Here is a 15819-nt window from a genome sequence, read left to right on the forward strand (position 1 = left end):
CCTTATCCCATAAACGTCTGGTCAGGGGGAGAAAGCATAACCCTTTGAATTCCGAGGAAGGGAGAAACAATGCAACCTTGGAACTACTGTGTTGGCCAGAAAGTTCGTTCGGGTTTTTGTAAGATGTGACAAAACCTGAACGAACTTTTTGGCCAACCCAATATTATAGAGCCATAGAAAGTATGTGAAAATATCTGGTAAATGGTAAAATACCAATCACAGTGCTATCTGTACAACAACAGGACAAAAATCACAAATTGTTTTTTTAAGACAGAGAAATACACACACGAGATGAGCTATAATACCTACCACTACCATATTGAAACACTTCGATCACACTACTTCTATGGCCTTTAAGCTGTAGTAAAGACTTCAGAACTTTATCCAGAAGGCAACCACTGAAGGATTTTAAGCAACAGAGCAATGAGATCGGATTTATGTTTCTAGAAGATTACAAGGCTGAATTCAAGGCAAGCCAGACTGAGGGCAGCGGACTATTCTTATAATGCAGAGGGATAACGCTGAGGGCCTGGACTTTGTTGGTGGAAGTAGCATAGAGAGGTTTAACAGAAAGGATCCACAGAATTTGCTCTCCATTTGGATAGAGGGATGAGGGAGAAGACAACTTCCAGGACCACTCCGTCTAAGCTTCTGACTTGGGCCACTAGATGAATAAGGGAAGCATAGGTTAAGAAACAGCAAAAGTTCAGTTTGGTGGGTAGGAAAGAGAAAGATGATTTCATCTGAGGACATCTTGAGCTTCCAGAGCCTCTGAGGCAAGCAGGTGGAGATGTGCAGAAAGCCAGAGATAGAGATTCAAGTCACTGACTCCCACTAGATCCCATGTCCGCTTGCCTACTCAAGAATATTGCTCCAGGACTTTTCCCATCTCTTTTGTTCTGTTGTCTTTTGGGCCGGTTGGGTGTGGTGTTTGTTTCCCTACTGGACTTTTTCCCAGCAGCATAATAGCATGCCATTATTCCTCTCATCTGAAAAAAATCCTTCTCGTCTCCACTTCTTCCACCAGCTACTGCCCCATGTCTTTGTTCCTATTTGCAGGGTTCTCATCCTCCCCTCCTCATCCCTTTTAAACTCAATACAGACAGTGTTATACTCGCATCAAATCCCACATGGCTAAATCCAGTGGTCAAATCTTGATCTCACCTTACTTGATTTCTAAGCTGCTTTGACAAAGTGGATCACGATTTTTCTCTTTTTTAAAATAAATTTATTTATTTAATTTATTTATTTTTGGCCACGTTGGGTTTTCGTTGCTGCGTGCAGGCTCTCTCTAGTTGCATGAGTGGGGGCTACTCTTCACTGCAGTGCATGAGCTTCTCATTGTGGTGGCTTCTCTTGTTGCAGAACACAGGCTCTATCTAGGTGCATGGTCTTCGGTAGTTGTGGCATGTGGGCTCAGTAGTTGTGGCTTGCAGGCTCTAGAGTGCAGGCTCAGTAGTTGTGGTGCACTGGCTTAGTTGCTCTGCAGCATGTGGGATCTTCCTGGACCAGGGCTTGAACCCGTGTCCCCTGCATTGGTAGGTGGATTCATAACCACTGTGCCACCAAGGAAGCCCGAGATTTATTTTTCAATACATGTAGTTTCACTTGGCCTCCAGAATAGAAAACTCTCTTCCAAACTCATTGGTTTCTTGGTCATTTTTTTCAGTCTATTTTTGTTCAGGGAGTGTGGAGTGGGGTCCTCTTCTTCCCCCTGAACTTTGACCACTGGAATGCCCAGGGGTCAGTCTTGGACCTTTTCTCTTCTCTACCTACATTCATTCCTTAAGAGAGCTCATCTTCTACCATATGCTTCTTACTCCTGAATGTCTATTTTTAGCCCAAAACATTCTTCCAAACTCCTGTATATAATATCTACTTGCCATCTCCACTGGTGTATCTAATAGACACCTCAGACTCAAAATATCCAAAACTGAACACCTGATCTTTACTCTGCCGGACCTGTCCTTCCTACAGCCATTTCTCAATTCCGCCAATGGCAGCTCCAACCTTCCCATCACTCCGGCCTAAAACCATGGGAACATCTTTAATTCCTCTCTTTCTCATATACCTTTTCTAATCCATTAGGAAATCTTTTTGTTTTTACCTTTAGAACAGCTCCAGATTCCAGCCATCCTGACCACCTCTATTACTACCTCCCTGGTCCCAGCTACTGTCATCTCTCACCCCAATAACTAGTCTCACAGTTTCTACCCTCGCACACATCCTCCCCGTAACACACTGTCTGTCCATCTCCTCAGCCAGAATGAACCTCTGAAATATGTCAGATGATGTCAACCCTCAGCTCCAAATGCTGCAGTGGCTCCCCACTTTACTCACCCATACAGGACATAAAATAGCCTATAAAACTTCACATGATCTGGGCTCCCACTGACTGTCTGACCTCATCAATTTCTACCCTCCCCCTCAACACTTGACTCCATCCACACTGGCCAGGCACACCCCCAGGCCAGCCGTGCAGCCTCCGCATTGGCTGCCCCCTCTGCCCAAAACACTCTTCCCCAGATGCTTCGGCTGACTCCCTGTGTTCTTCAAGTCTGCTCAAAAGTCAGCCTCTGAGAATAACCCTCACCACTATCTCTATAAATGCAACTCACCTCCCCAGAATTCCTGATCTTCACTATATCCTTTGCCTTTTTCTCTTTTCCACAGCACTTTTCTACTGCACAATTACCTATTCACTGTGTTGTTTATTATCTTCCCACCAACATCATCAGCACCATTAGAATGTAAGCTCTATAAGGCAGAAAACTTTGTTTTATTTATTGACCTATCCCAGTTTATGGGCATGGTAAATACTTGTTGAATGAATGAAAGTATCAATACATAAGTAGTAGTTGAAGAAGCCATATTCATTGAAGAGAGAGATCACTGAAGAAAATGGACTAAGGGCAGAGCAACTGGGTACTTCTTTTAAGGGACTGACAGAGGGAGAGAAACCCATAAAGAGGACTAATAAGGAAAGAAAAAAGTTGTTGGAACTAAAACATAAGGGGTCAGTGTGTCAGAAGCCAAGGGAGGAGACTATTTCAAGCTCTGTGAGAAAACAGGTAAGATCGGACACCTGGTCCTCCTGAAACCTCGGAAACCACGGCCCTTTTTCCTGCTTTGCTGGCTAGTCTACACCTTTTCTGGCTCCGTGCATTCTCCACACACCTCTGCTCTCCCTGCACGTTCCTCAAAACCTTCCTGTTGTAAACAGTCCTCTCCAGTTACAAATATCTCTCCCTTCTTTCTCTGAAAGAAACCTCACCAGCACACAGTTACAGTTTTTATACAGTCTAAGAGGAAATGTAATGGCCCTTTTCTGCTATGAGTCGTTAAAAGCTTACTCATAAAGCTATCACTCTGTATTTTGTTAGGGGCAAGGGATGATTTGTACCCATGTGCATAAAAAATTGGGGGCTCATCACCATATATAAAAATGTTTTAAGTACACCATTTCCTTTCTGAAACTGTTAAACATTTATTAAAGTATAACTTAGGGAAAGCTCAAGAGTTTCAGATTTGAAATTATTCAAGAAATGCTTAGGTAATAGAATGTTCTCATGGATCAACAGGCTTTTTGAAGATATCTTGTTGTTGTTATTGTTGCCCTTGTAAGTCCTCAGCCTTCCATGGACATGAACTGGAGTTTAGTTGTCTATTCAAAGACCTAAATTCAATGAAATAGTCCAATGTGCAAGCATGTCCCCTGAGCAGGGTCAGCTCCACTTACTCATTCAACAACATTTAAAGCATAGCAAGGGTGTACATTTTTCTAAGTACTGGGAATAATAAGGCATGACCTCTGTCCTAGAGGAGTTCACCCTCTAAAGGAGAGGCGAGTCTATATAAATAAATAACTATAGTACAACATAAGTGCTACCGGATTTACAGCCAGACATAGTCATCTGTAGTATGATTCTGTATTCTAAACCCTGCTGCTCTTCCCATCCTATATTAGATCTGTACCACCTATGTGAGTAAGGGATGTTATAAAAACCTCAGCTCTACCCAGAGAAGATCTAGTAAGGATGATGTGGGCAAGGCAAGTGCCTCAGGTCAAGAGTAGTGTCTCACTGTGGCTATGTAGCCAGGGATACAAGGCACTCACCACCCACATCTCCATCTATAGTCCGAATTGCTCCCCACTCCAGAAAGGAACAATAGCACTGGCTCTGTTTTCAGTACCAAATAATTATCCCTCCTGCTACTCAGTCTTGAAAAAGAAAACCATTAAGTTTTGTTTTTCTTCCCTTATAAAGGATAAAAGACAGCAATCCTTACCCACTGTTAGCTGAAAAACAAGTAGGTCTCTAGCCTCTACAAAATCAGGAGTGGCTTAGAAATAGTTAAAATCTACAGAAAGAATGGCAAATGAGAATACTAAAGAATTATATGCCTTCTTTCTTGACAGTTTGAACAAAACAAGTAATTTATCTTTAGCAACTTAGAATGTTAGTTAGAAGAGGGTCTGATTTTCTAAGGAAATGTCAACTGAGCTGTCACTCATTATCCCAAATATGATATTATCTTTAAGAATAAAGTTATCAGAAAACTATTTATATATGTAAATAACATACATATCATATTTTATAAAAAATTTTCTCAATGGGTCACATTTTTATTCTGATAGCACATAAGCTTCCAAAATGAAGTTTATAAAGAGATAGTTGGGCAACTAATTCCCAGTTAGATATGATGGAGTTGGAGGTGGAAGACAGGAAGGGGGGAAGATGGGAGGAGATCTCATGGTATCATGAAATGACTTCTACCATCACACCCTGAGAGGACCATGTGAAAAATAGTTACCAATTCCAACCACTGTGGAAAACCTATGGAGGTTTCTCAAAAACTAAAAACAGAACTATCATATGACCCCAAAATTCCACTCCTGGGTATATATATGAAAAAGAAACAAAAACACTTATTTGAAGAGACCTGCACCCAATGTTCATAGCAGGATTATTTACAACTGCCAAGATATGGAAGCAACCTAAGTGTCCATCAGCAGATGAATAGATGAAGAAGATGTGGTATAAATATACATCAGAATATTACTCAGCCATAAAAATAATGAAATGTTGCCATTTTCAGCAACATGGATGGACTTAGAGGGCATTGTGATAAGTGAAATAAGTCAGAGAAGTACAAATTCTGTATAATTATCACTTATATGTGGAATCTGAAAAGTACAGAAAACTAGTAAATATAACAAAACAGAAGCAGACTCACAGAAACAGACAACAAACTACTGGTTACCAGTGGAGAAGGGGTGAGGGGCAATAAAGAGGTAGGGGAGTGGGAGGTACAAACTACTGGGTGTAAGATAGGTTCAGGGATGTACTGTACAACATGGGGAATATAGCAAAATTTAGTAATAACTGTAAATGGAAAGTAACCTTTAAAAATTGTATAAAATTAAAAAAAAATTTTTTTTAATAAAAATTGTTCAAAAAAAATAGTTACCAATTCATAATAATAATAGCAACAACAGGGGGGACCTTCAAGATGACAGAGGAGTAAGATGTGGAGATCACCTTCCTCCTCACAAATATGTCAGAAATACATCTACACGTGGAACAACTCCTACAGAACACCTACTGAATGCTGGCAGAAGACCTCAGACTTCCCAAAAGATTTTTTTTTCCTTTTTCTCTTTTTGTGAGTGTGTATGTGTATGCTTCTTTGTGTGATTTTGTCTGTATAGCTTTGCTTTTACCATTTGTCCTAGGGTTCTGTCTGTACATTTTTTTTGTTACAAATGTTTTTAATTTTTAATAATTTATTTTTTATTTTAATAACTATTTTATTATTATTTTTCTTTCTTTCTTTCTTTTTCTCTCCCTTTTCTTCTGAGACATGTGGCTGACAGGGTCTTAGTGCTCTGGCCAGTGTCATGCCTGTACCTCTGAGGTGGGAGAGCTGAGTTCAGGACATTGGTCCACCAGATACCTCCCAGCTCCATGTAATATCAAACAGTGAAAGCTCTCCCAGAGATCTCCATCTCAATGCTAAGACCCAGTTCCACTCAACGACCAGCAAGCTACAGTGCTGGACACCCTATGCCAAACAACTAGCAAGACAGGAACACAGCCCCACCCATCAGCAGAGAGGCTGCCTAAAATCATAATAAGGACACAGACACCCCAAAACACACCACCAGATGCAGTCCTGCCCACCACAAAGACAAGATCCAGCCTCATCCACCAGAACACAGGCACCAGTCCCCTCCACCAGAAAGCCTAAACAACCCACTGAACCAACCTTACACATTGGGGACAGACACCAAAAACAACGGGAACTATGAACCTGCAGCCTGTGAAAAGGAGACCCCAAACACAGTAAGTTAAGCAAAATGAGAAGACAGAGAGACACACAGCAGATGAAGGAGCAAGGTAAAAACCCATCAGACCAAACAAATGAAGAGGAAATGGTCTACCTGAAAAAGAATTCACAGTAATGATAGTAAAGATGATCCAAAATCTTGGAAATAGAATGGAGAAAATACAAGAAACGTTTAACAAGGACCTAGAAGAACTAAAGAGCAAACAAACAATCATGAACAACACAATAAATGAAAATAAAAATTCTCTAGAAGGAATCAATAGCAGAATAACTGAGGCAGAAGAACGGATAAGTAACCTGGAAGAAAGAATGGTGGAATTCACTGCTGCAGAACAGAATAAAGAAAAAAGAATGAAAAGAAATGAAGACAGACTAAGAGACCTCTGGGACAACATTACATGCACCAACATTCTAATTATAGGGGTCCCAGAAGAAAAAGAGAAAAAGAAAGGGACTGACAAAATATTTGAGAAGATTATAGTTGAAAACTTCCCTAATATGGGAAAAGAAATACTCAATCAAGTCCAAGAAGCACAGAGAGTCCCATACAGGATAAATCCAAGGAGAAACACACCAAGACAAATACTAATCAAACTACCAAAAATTAAATACAAAGAAAAAATAATAAAAAGCAGCAAGGGAAAAACAACAAATAACATACAAGGGACTCCCCATAAGGTTAACAGCTGATCTTTCAGCAGAAACTCTGCAAGCCAGAAGCAAGAGGCAGGACATATTTAAAGTGATGAAAGGGAAAAACCTACAACCAAGATTACTCTACCCAGCAAGGATCTCATTCAGATTCGACAGAGAAATTAAAACCTTTACAGACCAGCAAAAGCTAAGAGAATTCAGTACCACCAAACCAGCTTTACAACAAATGCTAAAGGAACTTCTCTAGGCAGGAAAAACAAGAGAAGGAAAAGACCTACAATAACAAACCCAAAACAATTAAGAAAATGGTAATAGGAACATACATATCGATAATTACCTTAAATGTAAATGGATTAAGTGCTCCAACCAAAAGACATAGACTGGCTGAATGGATACAAAAACAAGACCTGTATACATGCTGCCTAGAAGAGACCCACTACAGACCTAGAGGCACATACAGACTGAAAGTGAGGGGATGGAAAAAGATATTCCATGCAAATGGAAAACAAAAGGAAGCTGGAATAGCAATTCTCATATCAGACAAAATAGATTTTAAAATAAAGGCTACTACAAGAGACAAGGAAGGACACTACATAATGATCAAAGGATCAATCCAAGGTGAAGATATAACAATTGTAAATATTTATGCACCCAACATAGGAGCACCTCAGTACATAAGGCAAATGCTAACAGCCATAAAAGGGGAAATCGACAGTAACAAAATCATAGTAGGGGACTTTAACACCCCACTTTCACCAATGGACAGATCATCCAAAATGAAAATAAATAAGGAAACTCAAGCTATAAATGACACATTAAACAAGATGGACTTAGTTGATATTTATAGGACATTCCATCCAAAAACAACAGAACACTTTCTTCTCAAGTGCTCATGGAACATTCTCCAGTATAGATCATATCTTGGGTCACAAATCAAGCCTTGGTAAATTTAAGAAAATTGAAATCATATCAAGTATCTTTTCCAACCACAACGCTATCAGACGAGATATCAACTACAGGAAAAAAATCTGTAAAAAAATACAAACACATGGAAGCTAAACAATACACTACTAAATAACCAAGAGATCACTGAAGAAATCAAAGAGGAAATCAAAAAATGCCCAGAAACAAATGACAATGAAAACACAACAACCCAAAACCTATGGGATGCAGCAAAAGCAGTTCTAAGAGGGAAGTTTATAGCAATACAATCCTACCTCAAGAAACAATAAACATTTCAAATAAACAACCTAATCTTACACCTAAAGCAATTAGAGAAAGAACAAAAAAACCCCAAAGTTAGCAGAAGGAAAGAAATCATAAAGATCAAATCAGAAATAAATGAAAAAGAAATGAAGGAAACAACAGCAAAGACCAATAAAACTAAAAGTTGGTTCTTTGAGAAGATAAACAAAATTGATAAACCATTAGACTCATCAAGAAAAAAAAGGGAGAAGACTCAAATCAATAGAATTAGAAATGAAAAAGGAGAAGTAACAACTGACCCTGCAGAAATACAAAGGATCATGAGAGATTACTACAAGCAACTATATACCAATAAAATGGACAACCTGGAAGAAATGGACAAATTCTTAGAAAAGCAAACCTTCCGAGACTGAACCAGGAAGAAATAGAAAATATAAACAGACCAATCACAAGCAGTGAAATTGAGACTGTGATTAAAAATCTTCCAACAAACAAAAGCCCAGGACCAGATGGCTTCACAGGCAAATTCTATCAAACATTTGGAGAAGAGCTAACACCTATCCTTCTCAAACTCTTCCAAAATATAGCAAAGGAAGGAACACTCCCAAACTCATTCTACAAGGCCACCATCACCCTGATACCAAAACCAGACAAAGATGTCACAAAAAGGAAAACTACAGGCCAATATCACTGATGAACATAGGTGCAAAAATCCTCAACAAAAGAGTAGCAAACAGACTCCAACAGCACAATAAAAGGATCATACACCATGATCAAGTGGGGTTTATCCCAGGAATGCAAGAATTCCTCAATATATGCACATCAATCAACGTGATAAACCATATTAATAAAATGAAGGAAAAAAAACGTATGATCATTTCAATAGATGCCAAAAAAGCTTTGGCAAATTTCAACAGCCATTTACGATAAAAACCCTCCAGCAAGTAGGCATAGAGGAAACTTACCTCAACATAATAAAGGCCATATATGAGAAACCCACAGCCAACATCGTTCTCAATGGTGAAAAACTGAAACCATTTCCACTAAGATCAGGAACAAGCCAAGGCTGCCCACTCTCACCACTCTTATTCAACATAGTTTTGGAAGTTTTAGCCACAGCACTCAGAGAAGAAAAAGAAATAAAAGGAATATAAATCAGAAAAGAAGAAGTAAAGCTGTCACTGTTTGCAGAGGACATGATACTATATATGGAGAATCCTAAAGAAGCTACCAGAAAACTACTAGTTATTCAATGAATTTGGTGAAGTAGCAGGATACAAAATTAGTGCACAGAAATCTCTTACATTCCTATACACTAATGATGAAAAATCTGAAAGAGAAATTAAGGAAACACTCCGATCTACCACTGCAACAAAAAGAATAAAATACCTAGGAATAAACCTACCTAAGGAGGCAAAAAACCTGTATGCAGAAAACTATAAGACACTGATGAAAGAAATTAAAGATGATACAAACAGACAGAGAGATATACCATGTTCTCGGATTGGAAGAATCAACATTGTGAAAATGACTCTACTACCCAAAGCAATCTACAGATTCAATGCAATCCCTATCAAACTACCAATGGCATTTTTCACAGAACTAGAACAAAAAATTTCACAATTTGTATGGAAACACAAAAGACCCTGAATAGCCAAAGCAATCTTGAGAAACAAAAATGGAACTGGAGGAATCAGGCTTCCAGATTTTAGACTATACTACAAAGCTACAGTAATCAAGACAGTTTGGTACTGGCACAAAAAGAGAAATATAGATCAATGGAACAGGATAGAAAACCCAGAGATAAACCCACACACATGTGGTCACCTTATTTTTTATAAAGGAGGCAAGAATATACAATGGAGAAAAGACAGCCTCTTCAATAAGTGGTGCTGGGAAAACTGGACAGCTGCATGTAAAAGAATGAAATTAGAACCTCCCTAACACCATACACAAAAATAAACTCAAAATGGATTAAAGGCCTAAATGTAAGGCCAGATACTATAAAACTCTTAGAGGAAAACATAGGCTGAACACTCTATGACATAAATCACAGCAAGATCCTTTTCGACCCGCCTCCTAGAGAAATGGAAATAAAAACAAAAGTAAACAAATGGGACCTAGTGAAACTTAAAAGCTTTTGCTCAGCAAAGGAAACCATAAACAAGATGAAAAGGAAACCCTCAGAATGGGAGAAAATATTTGCAAATGAAGCAACTGACAAAGGATTAATCTCCAAAATATACAAGCAGCTCATGCAGCTCAATATCAAAAAAACAAAGAACCCAATCAAAAAATGGGCAGAAGACCTAAATAGACATTTCTCCAAAGAAAATATACAGATTGCCAACAAACACATGAAAATATGCTCAACATCACTAATCATTAGAGAAATGTCAGTCAAACTACAATGAGGCATCACCTCACACAGCTCAGAATGGCCATCATGAAAAAATCTACAAACAATAAATGCTGGAGAGGGTGTGGAGAAAAGGGAACCCTCTGGCACTGTTGTTGGGAATGTAAATTGATACAGCCACTATGGAGAACAGTATGGAGGGTCCTTAAAAAACTAAAAATAGAACTAGCATACAACCCAGCAATCCCACTACTGGGCATAGACCCTGAGAAAACCATAATTCAAAAAGAGTCATGTACCATGATGTTCACTGCAGCTCTATTTACAATAGCCAGGACATGGAAGCAACCTAAGTGTCCACTGATAGATGAATGGATAAAGAAGATGTGGCACATATATACAATGGAATATTACTCAGCCATAAAAATGAAATGAAATTGAGTTATTTGTAGTGAGGTGGATGGACCTAGAGTCTGTCATACAGAGTGAAGTAAGTCAGAAAGAAAAAAACAAATACTGTATGCTAACACACATACGAAATCTAAACAAAAAAATAGTTCTGAAAAACCTAGGGGCAGGACAGGAATAAAGACACAGATGTAGAGAATGGACTTGAGGACATGGGGAGTGGGAAGGTAAGCTGGGATGAATTGAGAGAGTGGCATGGACATATATACACTACCAAATGTAAAATAGCTAGCTAGTGGGAAGCAGCCACATAGCACAGGGAGATCAGCTCGGTGCTTTGTGACCACCTAGAGGGGTTGGATAGGAAGGATGGGAGGGAGATGCAAGAGGGAGGAGATATGGGAACATATGTATATGTATAACTAATTCACTTTGTTATACAGCAGAAACTAACACACCATTGTAAAGCAATTATACTCCAATAAAGATGTTTAAAAAAATAATAAAATAGCAACAACAATAAAGAAGGTATACTAAAGAAAAATGATAAAATATTAATGAAGAACAAAACGCCATCTGAGCAAATGGAATGGTGTAACATGTCCTTGGATTGGGTGACTCAGTATAATAATATCCTCCCCAAATCAGTATTAAATTTAACGCAATTCCAATTAGAATCTCAACAGGGTTTTTCATTTGTTTTCTGTTTTGGGAAATTGATAAAATGATCATAAAATTTATATGGAAAATAGACCCTAAAAACCAATAAAGCTGGAAAAAGAATACTAGTAAGGGGAACTTGTCTGATATCGAGCATAACTTAATGCTGCTATAGATTGATAGAGTGACAGTATGGAAGTAGACAAATAGACCAGCAGAACAGAGAATCCAGGAATAGATCTACAAATGCAGTTGACTCTAATATATGACCAAGGTGGTGTTTCAATTCAGTAGGAAAATGATAGAATATTTAATAAATGATGCTGATAGAATTGGCTATCACTATAGAAAAACTGAAGGTATAACTAGGTTACATATGTACAAAAATAAATCCAGAAGGATTAAAGACTCAGATGGAAAAAAATAAAATAAAAAGATAACATTCTTAGAAGAAAATCTATAAATAACCTATAATCCTTTAGAATAGGGGAAACTTTCTTCACCAAGAGGAAACCCAAAGGCATTGAAAAAGACATAGTAATTATATAAAATTTAAAGTGTCTAAAATGATAAAAGTTATAATAAACAATTGAATAGAAAAATTATAAATATTAGGATAAAATGCAGTGCAGATGACAGACATCTATACAAAGCTCTTTTATACATGTGTAAGAAAAAAGATAAACAGCCCAAGAGAGAATAACATGAGCTAAGGACATGATTAAGCAATTCAGAGAGGAGTCCAATCCAAAGTTAACCTACGAATCAATGCTCAAACATACTTGTAGTAGGAAAGCAAATTAAATTTTGCCATCAAACTGGCAAAAATCAAAAGGTGATACAATTTCAGGGTATTGTTGGCAGGTATTGAGGAGAAATGGTACTCTTCTACATTACTTGGGGGAGTGTAAACAGTAATAAACTCAGTAAACAATTTGGCAAAACTTATGAGAATTAAAAATAAAATCTTTTTTAAACTTTTAAATTTTGCATGATGTGAAATTTAAAACCTCTAAGTGAAAAAAAAAATTGAAAATGAAAAAATAACCAATGAAAATATGCCACAGTAACTATGACATCTTTATTTCACTCTCACATTTCAATAAGTTCAGCTAGGTATAAAAGTCTAGACATTTCCTTTTTTCAAAAGTACTTTGAAAATGTTGCTCTAGTGTTGCTATTTAAAACGTCAGATGTGAATCTAATTCTCATTCCTTTATAGATGGCCTGCTTCTTTCTCTCTGGAATTGGTTCCTGTTCCTAAATTTCACTTTACTGTGTCAAAGTGTTGCTATTTTCCCTTTTGTCTCTCATGTTGGTACCCATTCAATCTTTCTTTAATCGTGGCACAATTTCAGTTAGCAGTTCTTCAAATATTTAATTTTTTTCTCTTTTAGAACCCCTATTAATCAGATGTTGACAATTATTCTATTTTTCATACCCTTTAATTTTTTTTCTCATTTTTCCAATTCTTTGTCCCTTCTAATGCCTTCTGGGAACATTTCAAAACCCACTGCATCTCATCAATTCACTCATCAACTGTATTCACTCAACCCATGAATTAAGTTTTTTATTTCCATTATATTTCATTGGTTCTTTTTTATAACGTCTTGTCCCTGTTTAATGTTTCCAGTGCCCTCCTACATGCCCTTGAGAATATTTACTAGGATTATTGTGAGTTCTTGTTTCTCTGGCTCATTACTTCTGCTCCCTCTGGAATTAGTTGCTCTATTTGTGATCTCTCCTTTCCAGCGCTTTACATCAGTGTTCCTCCAATGTCTCTTTCTTTTTCCTATTCCTTCAGGAGTATCAGCTACAGTTTTTATATTAAGTTCTGAGTTCTATCCATATCCCACTTGCTTTTGAGGCATCTCCAGAATTAGACTCAAAGGAGGAAAACCACAATTGCTGTAAGTTCCCCATCTAGACTCTCCTATGGCATAAATGAGATTTAACAGCCTCAAGAATTAGCCTGATCTCAGTTGTCTTTTCATTTTCAGAAGTATTAGACGATGTCACAGACTCACCAAACATGTTCCATTTGTTTATGGAACGAGTTACAGTGTTCCAGGGGTATGGGAGAGATTGTAAGGACTCAGAATGGCAAGAAACTATGAAAAATGTCATTATTTCCAAAATTTCTTGGAACTTAATACTGTGTGATTGTTATAGTGAATCTTATTTTCCTTCCTCCTGTTCATAGACCTGTATACATTTTTAATTTGAAAATTATTAAAATTTAGTTTTGAGGACTTCTTAACTGAACTGACCCCTAAGATAACTGGAGAGGCCTCGGGTTTCACAAAGCCAGTTTGTATAGAGCTGATCTAAAAATATAACAGAAATTGGTATGGCATGTTTGGTGGAATTATGTCTGTCTTGCCTCCCTGTCCTTGATATATCAATATTTGTATCTTACCAGACACCTGTACAGAGGTCTAGCCTTTTCTTTGGATCTGACATTCATTTATTCCACAAATATTTGTTGAACGCTTGCCATACTTGTTCTAGTTGTCAGGTGCCCAGCAGGAAAGACACAGTCCCTGACTTCACAGAGCATTAGAAGCTAACAAAGAATGCAGATTGAATGTAGGCTCTGTTAGAGCAAGGATTTCTCCCTATGCTGTCTTCCAGTGTATCCCAGGCACCCAGATCAGTGTAAATATTGGTTGCATGTTAAATGAGTAAATTTTGACACTAATTACAAGTGTGTTGAGTGTTATGGTGGGAAAGTGCAAGTGTCATGGCGTGTATAAACAGGAGGCCTTTCCTGCTCTGGGGGGATCATGTAGAATTAGTTCTCCAACTGATACAGCCCTCCCTTTGGAGTGGTTTATGCAGGCTTAAGCAAACAGCACCTAGTTCCTATTCAGGCTGCCCTCCCATTATGCATGGAGGCCTGAACTGTCTTGGATTTTTCAGTATTGATTTCTTTAAATGAGAAGTTAGATGAACTGCTTAACAATACCGTATGTTTACAGAAATAAAAGAAAAATCCGTTTAACAATGCCGATGTGTGTTTCTTGCTTCTTGCCTGCGCACCCCTTCACCCCATTTTCTTTCCTAATTTGCAGATGAAGGAGCTTCCATGCACCCTTGTGATGATACATACTGTGGACCTTTCCCAGAATCTGAGCCCGAAGTGAAAGCTGTAGCTAACTTCCTCCGAAAACACAAGAAGCACATAAGGGCTTACCTCTCTTTTCATGCATATGCTCAGATGTTGCTGTATCCCTATTCTTACAAATATGCAACAATCCCCAATTTTAGCTGTGTGGTAAGTACTTGAAGCTGGATGTGTGTGTCAGGCTTCATCCTTTTCTAAGGCTAAGATGGGTCTAGGTAGTAATGATAAGAGCAAACACATTGTGTTTGTTTTAATTAGCATTTCATATATATATAATCTCATTTGTGTTTCATACTCATGTGCAGTAACCATTATCATCCACATTTTACAGACGAGGAAACTGAAACTTAAAGATGTTAAGTCATTATACTAAGAACACAGAGCTACTAAGTGTCACAGCCAGGATTCACCCCAAATCTAGCTCCAGCATCGTTGCTTTTAACCACTGTGCATGCTGCTTCTCAAATGCAATCATTTCAAACGTATTTACATTCTTACCACAGGTTATTTGGAAAATGTCAGGATGGAGTTGATTAGTATTACAGCTTCGGTCACATATGCAGGGCTGTAATTAACTTTATTGAGTAAACAACTGTTCGTAAATTATGGTCTGACTCATTAATTAAAAGTTTTAATTTATAAACGCTATTTGCTTAATGCTACTAAGTCTCTGGGCATGCATCTGACAAGTTAGTGCTAAGAATGAACAACAGCCTTTCAGGTATGAGATTCCCTGAAAGTGAAAGAGCAGAGTTCCTTCCTCATCTTGTCTCAGAAACCCAACGAGCTATCCACTCCAGGGACTAATTCCTCAGTAAAGTGAGTCTGCTTCAGAGCCTGTATCATCTGAAGGCCTACAAAGTTCAAGACCAGGGCCAACTAACACCTAGTGTTAGAAGCAAGGAAGAGGGAAGGAGGAGTGATTGGGAAGGGGCACAGGCGGGCTTTGGGGTTGCTGTTGATTTTCTATTCCTTGGCTGGATGCTGGTTCTGGATGACTGCATACAACTTGTGATCATTCACTGAACTATAAACTTAAAATCTGTATACTCTT

At 38.1% G+C, this 15819-nt stretch overlaps 1 protein-coding gene across 1 annotated transcript in view; it reads left to right on the forward strand.

The window, feature by feature from the left end:
- CPA6 (carboxypeptidase A6) overlaps positions 1 to 15819 on the forward strand; it is a 273469-nt gene that overhangs the window by 251143 nt on the left and 6507 nt on the right. The window contains exon 9 of the mRNA XM_082600904.1: positions 14713 to 14915. Coding sequence (XP_082457030.1) covers positions 14713 to 14915 — 203 coding nt within the window. The remainder of the gene's footprint in view (positions 1 to 14712; positions 14916 to 15819) is intronic.

This window comes from Mesoplodon mirus (genome assembly GCF_964341445.2).
Source record: "Mesoplodon mirus genome assembly, chromosome: 16".
In the NCBI taxonomy this organism is placed as follows: domain Eukaryota; kingdom Metazoa; phylum Chordata; class Mammalia; order Artiodactyla; family Ziphiidae; genus Mesoplodon; species Mesoplodon mirus.